Source organism: Erpetoichthys calabaricus, chromosome 1, assembly GCF_900747795.2.
Source record: "Erpetoichthys calabaricus chromosome 1, fErpCal1.3, whole genome shotgun sequence".
Classification (NCBI taxonomy): Eukaryota; Metazoa; Chordata; class Cladistia; order Polypteriformes; family Polypteridae; genus Erpetoichthys; species Erpetoichthys calabaricus.
In genome coordinates, this window is record NC_041394.2 from 197,945,071 (window position 1) to 197,957,147 (window position 12,077).

The 12,077-nt window shown below is 36.3% G+C and overlaps 1 protein-coding gene across 1 annotated transcript in view; it reads right to left on the bottom strand.

Annotated features, from left to right (window-relative positions):
* Positions 1-7,466: 7,466 nt before the first annotated feature.
* The window catches only part of arid2 (AT rich interactive domain 2 (ARID, RFX-like)), a 183,628-nt gene continuing 179,017 nt past the window's right edge, over positions 7,467-12,077 (bottom strand). Inside the window, exons 19-21 of the mRNA XM_028810674.2 lie at positions 10,906-11,029; positions 10,308-10,399; positions 7,467-9,009 (exon numbers count right to left, since the gene is read on the bottom strand). Coding sequence (XP_028666507.1) covers positions 8,898-9,009; positions 10,308-10,399; positions 10,906-11,029 — 328 coding nt within the window. The 3' untranslated portion in view covers positions 7,467-8,897. The remainder of the gene's footprint in view (positions 9,010-10,307; positions 10,400-10,905; positions 11,030-12,077) is intronic.

The following is a 12,077-nucleotide window of genomic DNA, read 5'->3' on the forward strand; positions in this document are numbered from 1 at the left end:
AGAAAAGTCTAGAAACATAATTCTTACAGCACCACTGCCTCTGTCCAAGTGAGAGAGGGATCGATGTAGCATATAGATGATGGCATCCTCCGCTCCCACCTTCTCCTGATATGCAAACTGCGGAGGGTCGAGGACGTGTTGAACCTGTGGCCTCAGGTGGTGAAGCAGCAGCCTCTCCGTGGTCTTCATTACATGTGACGTCAGAGCAACAGGCCGGAAGCCATTCAGCTCACTAGGACGCGATACCTTTGGGACTGGGGTGATGCAAGATGTTTTCCAAAGCCTCGGGACTCTCCCCTGTTCCAGGCTCAGGTTGAAGATGCGCTGTAGAGGACCCACCAGCTCCGATGCACAGACCTTCAGCAGTCGTGGCAATACTCCATCTGGACCTGCTGCTTTGCTGGCACGAAGTCTCCTCAGCTCTCTGCTCACTTGCGCTGTTGTAATTATGGGTGGGGATGTCTCTCCTATGCTGGTGAGAGTGGGTTAGGGTGGTCAAACCTGTTAAAGAAGTTGTTCATTTGGTTTGCTCTCTTCACGTCTCTCTCGATGGTGGTACCCCGCTTCAAGCTGCAGCCAGTGCTGATCTTCATCCCATCCCACACTTCCTTCATGCTGCTATTCTGCAACTTCTGCTCCAGCTTTCTCCTGTACTGCTCCTTCGCCGCCCTGAGTTGGACTCAGAGTTCCTTCTGCACGCGCTTGAGCTCATGCTGATCACCGTCTTTAAAAGCCCTTTTCTTCTGGTTCAAAAGGCCCTTGATGTCACTTGTAATCCATGGCTTGTTGTTAGCATAGCAGCGTACAGTTCTTACTGGAACTACAATGTCCATACAGAAGTTGATGTAGTCAGTAGTGCAGTCAACAACTTCAATGTTCTCACTATGTGATCCCTGCAGGATATCCCAGTCTGTTGTTTCAAAACATTCTCTCAGAGCATTCTCAGCCTCCGGGGTCCACTTTCTGAATGATCGTGTGGTTGCAGGTAGGACCCTCACTTTTGGTTTGTAGTGAGGCTGAAGCAGAACCAGGTTATGATCTGCTTTCCCAAGCGCAGGCAGCGGGGTGGCGCTGTATGCATCTTTAACATTTGCATACAGTAAATCAATAGTCTTATTTCCCCGGGTGTTAACAGTCCACATACTGGGAGAAGGCAGGTAATGTTTGTCCAGCGTCACATGGTTAAAGTCTCCAGCGATTAGCACAAACGCCTCAGGGTGCTGCGTTTGTAACTTAGCAACAGCAGAATGGATGATGTCACTCGCTGTCTCCACGTCCGCCTGAGGAGGGATGTACACGATGAGAACAATGACGTGTCCAAACTCCCTGGGCAAATAATAGGGACGCAAACTTACGGCCAACAGTTCGATGTCCCTGCAGCAAGTGGAGACTTTGACGTTAACATGTTCAGAGTTACACCACCGTGTATTAACATAGAGAGCGAGTCCTCCTCCTTTGTGCTTCCCACAGGTACTTGCATCTCTGTCCGCTCTAACTGTGCTAAACCCGGGTAGCTCCACGTTAGCATCTGGGATGGTGGTAGTTAGCCACGTTTCGCAAAAACACAACAAACTGCATTCTCTGTAGGTTCTGACATTTTTCACCAGCGCAGCCAGTTCGTCGATCTTATTTGAGATTGAGTTCACATTTCCAGAATCACAGAAGGCACCGAAGGCTTAAAATGCCCCTTTCTCACAAGCCGCTTCATTTTTAGCTTAGTGCCAGCTCTGCTGCCACAATACCGCCTTCTTACCTCGTCGGGTAAATAGGGAACCACACCGGCACTGGCATTTGTTCTCAGCGCTCGAAGTTGAGTACTTGAATAGACGAGTCTCGGTGTGTAAAAATCCATGCCCACGTTGTAAAAGTAAGTGTGTCCAGGGAACACATCCACATAAAATAAAGTGATAGGAGTGTTCAATAAATAAAAATAGAAAAATAAAAGTAGAAAAGTAGACATACACATACAGTCATAAACGGAGCTGCTGAAAAGGCCGCCACTCTTGGCGGCGCCGGAACTAGAATCTATGAATTAATGAACTTATAGCATGTCCGCAATCTTTTCGGATTCGCTTTTACGGCTACAGCGCTGGGAGACTGCGATTGCTTTGGGACACTCTTCCGCATGTCGTCGCATTGGGTGGAATCCCACAAGAGTTCAGTAACTCACTCACACCAGCCATGATTCTTTTCAAAGGTAAAGTGCAGGTTAATTGTTTTATGTATTTTTACTTTATATTTTGTATTAATCATTTTTATATGAATAGTTTTGGGTTGTGGAATGAATCATCTGAGTTTCCATTATTTCTTATGGGGAAAATCACTTTGATATACGAGTGCTTTGGACTACGAGCACATTTCCGGAACGAATTATGCTCGCAAACCGAGGTTCCACTGTAGGTGCTTTGTGCATTAGATGCAAATGCACCTAAAAAGGGACAGCTGGCTACCAAAATTACAGCACTGGACAATGTATCAACTATTATTGAGTGAGTTCTTGATGCAGTGTCATCTGAGGGATTGGATATCACGGGTGTTCACCTTAGCACCCTAGCCCATGAAATTCCTCCAGATTCCTTTGATCATTTACTGATATTATGCACTGTAGAGGGAGAAATATGCAAGTCCCTTACAATCTTTCTTTGAGGAACATTGTTTTAAAAAAATTCAATAATCTTTTTTACGCATTTGTTGACAAACTGGGGATCCTCTGTCCATCTTTATTCCTCAGAGACTCAGACTTTCATGGATACCAAATCATGATTACAACCACCTGTTGACATCACATTACATTATTATTTTAATAATTATTACTGAACATAATTTGCCCAGTCCCAACTTTTTCAGAAAGTGATTGTATGTTTTATATATATATATATATATATATATATTTCCATACCGTTACAACCTTTTCAGATTTGGGGTTGTATTATAAACTACTTTGTATTCTACCATGGCTTCTTTTTATATTTATTGGTATAATATTTTATTGTGACATTTTTGTATTTATATTAATTACTTTTTTAATTACAGTTTTGATTACACTTTTACAATATTTTATCTATTATTGTGCCACTTTCAAAACTTACACTTACAGGTACCTTGCTTGTTGCACGTCAGTTCTCTACTTTTAATCACCTACAACACAGCTAAGCTTTGACCAATTAAGAGTCTTATGATTGCAAAATCAACATGTTTGAAAAAACAGGTAACATGGTTTTGTCATGAATATCCCATCTAAAGAAATTGTTTCACATTAAATAATACTTCCCAAACAGACAGCAAGCAATCCAGCACCTCCAGCTAAGAAATAACGTTTTTCTCTTTTTGTAAATTATAACACGGCTGTCAGTTAAACTGATAAGTTAATCTGACAACAGTATATCAGAAATTTAAAAAAATTCTGGAGGAAAAAAGAAAAATCTAAAAACAAAAGTCTTTATAATCCACCCATTTCAGCAACAAACACACCCCCCCAGGCTTCCACCTCCAATACAGATCTATACCAGACCTGGCAAAATATGGCCACCGCAATCCACCACCACTGAATTGTAAATTGAAAGAAATGGATCTGGCAGAAAACAAAATCTGAGGCTATTAATTATATCAGCTTTTCCATTTAGCATTTTTTTAAACCTAAATGTTCTTATTGAATTCCTCATTAGCCATTATGCAATTCCACTGTTTCTGTTTATACGACACTTACATTAAATTATTTACTAATAAGTGAAGCAATCCTTGTTGCCATAGTTATTTAATGAAAGACTTGTGGCAAAGTCAAGCATATAAGCAAGGAGCAGTCTGATGACAGGCTGTAGGAAACAAGCAAACCTGAAAAATGACATTAAAAAGACAGTCTACATAACAATTACAAAGAATAGCATTATTCAATAACAGTAACCACATTTGCACATAGCATGCAGTTTTCTGCTACCTAATTGCAATTATCTGGATTTAAAAACTTGCATACCCATTTTAAGGTTGGGCAACCCAGGACCTACAGCACATTCAGTAACTGGATGTTGAAATAAAGGGACACTCATTCTCTTTTGTAACCCTTCATCGGTTTAGACATTGTTCACAGAGGACAATAAATAAATATTCAGTAGGTTTGTTTTTTTAGGTTTACGTGTTACAGAGTAGGTCTATTTCCTTTTCTAAATAGGTTAACTAAGCAGTAAGGTGATGATACTCAATTTTTTTAGCATTACAAAATAGGAAACAAGACCTGCCTGCAAATGTTTAACATAATGCAAACTATTGCAACTTAGAACAGGATGACCCTTGGCATAATCCATGGCTTTTTCCTGACCTGTGACTGATCCTCCAGTTTTCATGCTAGTTGCTCCTTCAAAGGCCACACAAATGAGCAAACCAACTGACCTAAAGGGAGGAGAAAGGGGGGAAATTTTGTTAGTATCTATTTTGCCTACTGGGACTAATGTGTTGATGATATTGTAAGGACTGCTGGGTTTTCTATGGGCAAAAAAAAAAAACATCCACTTAAGCCAATGCAGATCTGTTTTATGTATTACTAACTAGGTACTAAGTAGAGATTGGTTTACAAACTAAGGCACATATTAATCTGATTTTAACAGTGTAGCAGTTTTTTTATGATAGGCTTGATAGCACTATTCACAATTACAAAATGTTCAAAAAATTAATAGAATCACAAAATAAAAGAATTCAACACTTATTTTCTCTTTAAAGTTTCTTAAAGATGTGCGCAAAGTCCTGTTTAATAAATTTATGACAGATTTCTTTAAATTTACTGTATTAAATAATTAAAAAAAAAAAATATTATCCCCAAGAAAACTAAATAACGATGAGCGTGCAATAAATTAAAGCCTGCATTATAATTATCTTACAATTAAACCATTCAGGAACCACAAATATAATTTGGAAAATGTAATAATGCAAGTAATGAATATTCTAATATGCTATGCAGTAAAAGTCTCTATGTGGCAAACACCTGTGTTCTCCATGATCAACTTTTAACAACCACAACTTTTGGATCCTATTGTAGCCTTTTTTGGTAATGTATTTGCTCCGAAGAAGAGTGACCTTACCTGATAAAGTGTTTTACCATATCACGCTGAGCTTGGACATTTGTTTTTCTTCAGAAAAATACAAATGGTAAATTTGAAGAAAAAAAGTAGGTTGTGTAATTAATGTGAGGTACTCTTTAAACAAACTGTAAAGAAACAAGTGCTGTTTTTAATCTACAAAATATGAAATGAAACCATTGGACAGTTTACAAAACAAAGAAAAAACTTTCACTTAGCTCTAGACAAGACTTAATAATCAAGTTTGTTCTTTAATATATTCATTTATATATTTTCATTTTATTGAAAAAGGCTAATTTTTGCAGTAAGTGTAATGGCAGACAAAAATGCCTCCAAAGAACAGTGCAAGCTGGAAGATGCAACAAGACATTAACAAACATTGTCAAGTATGAACAATATACAAGCTGCACAACTGTTTTATTTAAATGAAGGAGGGAATATGAGAGAAACAAAAGTAATGCAAATAAGATGACTTAATGAATGTGAAAGTTAAAAGAAAAAAAGAATCATGAATGACACGTGGAGTGCAGTGTATCAAATTTATCTACTGGCTATTGATGGATATCAGTAAATAAAACTCAGTATCTCAGTTCAGCAATTTTGTTTTTTTGTTTTTAAGACCAAAACAGTATATAATGCAGTTTACTCAAAAGTTAACTATATGAGTTGAAATAAGAGACACTTAATACGGAAGTGTACTTCTTCTAAGCGTGTCATAACATATTTCGCTAGAATGTATTTCTTGGATTGAAGTCTTGGATTTAGGCCTAAGATGTCATGACAGGGGAAGAGGAAAAAAAATGCAGAGGTCACAAATTGCTATCATGATAGTAGCACAATTAGTGTGTGTGAACATGAAATTTTTTTGTACGCAGTTAACTTTGCCTACAAGATCCCTATAATTTGTCAATGATATATTTAAATCAGATGAGAGCAACATGGGAATAGATTTGTTTATACCTACTGTGGGTCTATGGGATGAATTATTACACTGAGGCAATAAGAAGTCAGTACAGGTTTCATGGCAATGTCATTTTTTCCTTTCTCTACACTTCATGTCCCCACAAAAGTTTTACCATACATTAAAGGTAATATTATTGCAGAGATTTGTTAAAGAGAAGAATGTAAACACATTACAAAGAGTGCAAGGTTAAAAAACAAAATATTAAAATTTTCCTAGCATTCAGCAGAATTTTTAAGATGAAAAGTTTTTTCTTTTAGTGCATTATAAAAGATTCTTAACTGAAAACAGTCATGTCCAGAAATGTGTGAGCGTCAACTGTTTCGGGTGTTAAGAATAAGTGAACATGTATAATAAACGGTGCTATATATTTTTTTTTCCTTTTTCTTACAAAAAAAAAAAAAACACTCAATGGGATTTAAAAGGTTAAATGAACTGGCACCAGACCTTGGCCCTAAAAAGTACATATTAAATGGGACTCTTTTTGCATTTATACAGTGAACTTTGCTCACCTTGATTATGTTCGATAGTGAAATCTAATTCTCAAAGTCGAAGAGTGAAACACAATGAACCTACTTGCAAAAAACTGTACACAGCATAGGAGTAATAAAAACATACTTGTACATTTACACTACTGTATAATGTCTCACACTTAGCAAATCGTGGCCAGTGAGAAGGAAAAGCAAAATCAATAATAAATTCTAAATTCCTTTTGGATTATTTTTTATTTGTTGGTAATTTGACTAAAATGATATTAAACATGTACATTAAAATATGTAGAGGGTGTAGGTGGGCTGGATACTCTCATATTTGCATTAGACGCAAGCTGGAAATCCTTCTTGGAGAAGATACACATCCACTAAACCATACTACCTGGACAGACAATGTAACACAATGTTATGGCCATAAATATTAGGATCAGTGTGTTATATGGAAAAAACAGGTGCAGTGATTTTTTTTTTTTGAACATCAGAAGTAAGAAACAGTAAAATTAAAACAGTACATATATAATTGTCTAGAGATTTTTCAAGAGTTTAGTATTATTTAAAAAAAGTTTATTAAAATATCACAAACATTTTTGTTAAGGAAGGCACATTAAATAATTTAATCACAAGAAGGTTATTTTTCAAAGAAGAAAACAGAATCTAAAAGATTTGTACATGAAATTCTGAAAATGGCCAAATGTGAGTCTAAAGCTTGCAAAAGCAACTGAAAATTAAACTGTGTGTTTTTAGCAATATGCTTTACTTTGAAAATGAATGATTCGAAAAACTTGACTGCTCTTTACCAAAATAAAAAGCAAATTTTGCCAATACATTCCATACAGAATGAAAAAGGAAAGACAAGAAATGTTCAGTTTTTTATTTAAAAACTATAAACAGTCACCAAAGTAAATAAAGCCATTCTATAACATGAACTGTTATGACTATAGTTGGTTGTTTTTTTTTTTTTTGTTTTTTTTTTGTTTACTGCACTTCTTACGGACACAGCAGAAATGGTGATGGGATGATTTCCCCTGTTTTGGATGCTAATACAACAGGCAATAGGCAGTTATAAATGGTTACACAACACGCTGTAAAGAGGACACAATTTAGGGATGTGAGCAGGAATGTGGTATGGTAGTAAGAATGAAAAAAATAGTACAATAAAACTCCACACTATATTAAGATAGGAAAAGTAGTGAAGAAAATATCATACCTCCACATAAAGCAAATATAACACAGGAGAAAACCTGTATAAAACTCCATGTATTTAAACCAATTTACAAATACAAAAAAATTTTGTACAAGCACCAAGCTTGCACTGTGACAAAACGTTTACAGTGGATACATGTTAGGGAAAAAAAAAAATCAAAAATACCTTCAATAGTTTTTCTTCTACAAAAATGACATGAGATATATTATTCATACTCTTTCAGCCAGCAAAATGAGTTCTACAAGGTGTATAATACAAAAAAGGAGAAAAAAAAAAAATCACAGTTCCACAAAAAACATTTTTTCCAACTTTACAGCATCAGTACCTTTTCAGTATTTACAAAGATTTTTAAGAACATTCATCCACTGCTGAGTATATAATCACATTTGATACAGTTGATTGGGATAAAACAAAACAAAAAAAAAAAATAAAAACCTTGAAACCTACCCAATAATGCTCCTATGACACCACAGAGTACGTTTCCAGTGGCTGCAGTGGCATGAAGATTTATTTGTCTTTTTTCTATTCACAAGTATTTACATTTTTATCATATTGGTAATTTGATAATAAATAAGTGAAAATATATTGGCTCAAGTAAGAAAACCAAGCTACCAATTTCTAAACAAACACACACAATCCATAGCTAGTCGTTAGCTGTAACCTCTGGTAAAAGAGGCATACTTCTGGTGTGCTGAAACTTGTATTCAAACCAGCTTAATCAAATAGTCCATGAATATAAAAATGTGCTCGTTTTGGGTACAGAATAAAAATAAGTAATGCTTATATTGTCTGATTGTAAAGTTTATTTATATTAAATTTATCTGTTCCAATGTGGATGGTACTGAATTCTGACCACACCAGTTTCCTTTAGGATAAAGCTGCTTTGAGTGGCATCCTGCAGACAGCTGGTTGAAGATCCCATGGCAGTTTTTGTTAAGAACAAAGGGATTCATTCGCAGATCAGAATAAAAAGCTAAAATTTCTGCAGCATGGGAGCAAATAGGATATGCCAAACTGTGAATACGTCACCATCTCCCATTAAGACTGTTTTCATTTGAAAAATGCTTTTTCCCCCATAGTTGTTCATTTTCATCATTTCTTTAAAAGACAATTCATCTCTACAAAAAGTGAACTTCCTTGCTGCAGCATTTCAAAGTCTGTTCCCCAGTCTTATTTCACGGCTCAAGTGAATGCGTGAGTTCATAAAGGCATTTGGCAAGCGTGCTGGAAGCTTCCATGTTGCTTAGAGCTAGTATAGACAGATGGTTTTCATGCCTTTTTACTAACCTGTATGGGAAAAAAGAGAACAGTGACTTTTAGCACCTAACACTCCCACCATAGTGCAGATACAAACACGTTACAGAAGGCAGGAACACCAGTGGAAAGAGTGAGGTTGAAGGAAAAATCTGCAACATATATAATTTTTCCCTAAATGCACTTTTATCAAACAGAGGGTTCACCTGGAGACTAAGCTTATCTTAGGAGCAGAACACACAAGACAGAAACTAACCTTTGCTGGGATTTCAGTCCATGACATGGAACACTCACACGAAACCCATTTAACCTAACTTGTAAACCTTTGTAATGTGGGACTAAACAAAAAACATGTATGCTAAAGATGGTAACACTGCACATACAATTTTATTTCATCAATCAATTTCCCAGTGGCATAAGGCAATAAGCATCTGTATGCAGCATTGCAGGGTATATGGAATCACACACTTGTTCATACTGGGCCAATTCTTTGAGTGACTATTTAACTTGGCATGGACTGAACTGTAATTACCAAATATATATATTTATTCACAGATATGTGCACAGGTAGCGCATATGCTATAAAGCTGATGCAGAATAGATTAAAAGTGAAGTTGCACACTTTGCAGAAAATATGATAAATTAATCTGTGGTAGTATGCTGATGTCTGCGGTGGGTTGGCACCCTGCCCGGGATTGGTTCCTGCCTTGTGCCCTGTGTTGGCTCCAGCAGACCCCCGTGACCCTGTGTTCGGTTTCAGCGGGTTGGAAAATGGATGGATAGTATGCTGATGTAATATAATGAGCAGAAGGAGAAAGCTTTTCTTGAAGGAAAGTTTTGATATGCATACCAGGCTATGTTAAAAAAACATGTATAAAAAAGGCTGAGAAAAAAAAGTGGGAGACAGTTGCTAGATACAAAGGCAAAATGTTTAACAGATATGAGCAACATTTCTGAAGGTGGCATGATGCATAGAAATGGAAGTTACCTTCTGCAAAGGTAACAAATGGAAAGATGCACATTAAATAATTTCTGCGTGTTTTCATTCATTCTTTGGCATTAAAAGCAAAACATACACTGTACAATTGTAGACATTTTATGGATACTGGAAGTGAGAAATACCTAAGTAAGGGGTTTAAAAATGCAAAGCTGAAAAAGACCGAAAGAAGATGTACACCAACAGATACTGAAGTACATAGTTTTGAGAAAACACTGGTATTGAGGCAAATCGTTGTGATGTGAAGGCAAAAATGCTCAAGTTGTTTGAACATGTGGAGCAAACTGTAAAATTAACATGCTTGAACCTTCAGTATATGGTATAGCATACTTACTTTCTACCACAATCTGAATATTTTGCAATATTTTTTAACGTTAAGGCAGCAGTCAGCCGGATGTGTTTGGTTATTGGTCCCTCTTTCTCATCCTAAATGGGGAAAAAATAGAAATATAATCATTTATTTATATATATATATATATATATATATATATATATATATTCCAACTGTGTAATCATTAATATATATATACTAGCTGTGTTGCCTGGCTTCGCCTGGAAAATTTCCCAAGACAATAGACCTCATTCATACTGCCAAGGGTAATCAGATGTATCAGAAGTACTATTTAAGTAACAGAGTACTTTTTTTGTACACAATATTTCTGATTTCCCTTCCATCAAGTCAGTTAAATCATTTAGTTCTCCTGTTGTGTGTGGAGGAGATTTAACCCTAAATATAGATAAACTGAAGTCCAGATATACTATTATCCTCAATGTACCATTTTTCCAAAATTCAGATTTTTAACTAAAGGGGAAATAATGTTTTGGTTTATTCAATCAACACACACACACACACACACACATACTGTATATGTATGGGTGCATGTGCGCAGTATAGAAAAAACAGAAGAACAAATTACTTGAAAGAAACTCACCGTAAAATCTCGAAACATAAGGTTTCGAGACCCCCTTCGAAGTGCCATAAGAGCAGCACTGGGATGATTTACAATGGCCTTTTGTGCTCTGGGAGAGGAAGTGCTACCAGCAGGTGGTTGCTGTCTGAATAAACAACAAAAACATATACTATAAAAATATGTTGCTATAAGGAATGTAATTACTGTTTCATAAAAACTAAAAAATATAAACATCCCAACAGTTAAATTGGACTTAGTCTTCATAAAATCAACTGCATTTATTCAACTAATATTACATTAAAAACAAAAAAAATTTTAATTTGCAGAATAGAGATTTTAAAAAAGAAGAGGATTAAAAGTTCCACCCCAGCGCGACCACCCTCAAATGGCTTGGATTCAGTTAGTACTCATTTAACACTGGAATTACCAGAGCCTACGAAAAAACTTGTAGATCCGTCCCACCTTAAATCACTTCTTAAATCCGTTTGCACCTCTCCGCCATCATCTTTTGTCTTCTTAATGTGCAGTTAAAGACAAGCTGCAAGCAGCCGGCTATCCCATCCCCCCACCGACTTAGAACATGCACGAACTTCTCCCAGCTCATGCCTTGATTGATTATCTGGGAGTGAAGTGGAGTTTTAGAGTCGAAATAATAGATTGTTATTTGGAACACACGCATTTCATGTGTGTTGCGTTTCTACAGTAATCTGTGTAAACACATTTTTAAAACAGAAACGTTTTTCATATTCTAATAGTAAATGACAAAATGTAGGCATAACCTATATAATGTATAAAGCCTTAAGTCCAAATATCAAAGAAACACTTTCACAAAAGGTACAAATATAACAGAACAAGTGCGCTTTTATTCAAAAACATAACTGCAGAAAAAAAGGCGCCTTACTGTGCAACATTGACACTCACTTACTATAACTGCCGCCGTGGCGCAACAGTATCAGTTGCTGACTGGGAATCAAAAGGTCACGAGTTCGATCCTGCACGACTCGTTTTTGAGAGGTGAACTGCTCTTATTTTTACTATTTTAGAATAAAAAGATACATTTGATTTCAGTCTGTAACAGCCGGTGTAATTTATGATACTTGTAAAGGTTAGCTTTGTTTTTGTTTTTTATTTTTTTTATTCACTTTTCATTCTCTCAGTCGCGTTCAGGATCCTTCCCTACCCCATCTGACACT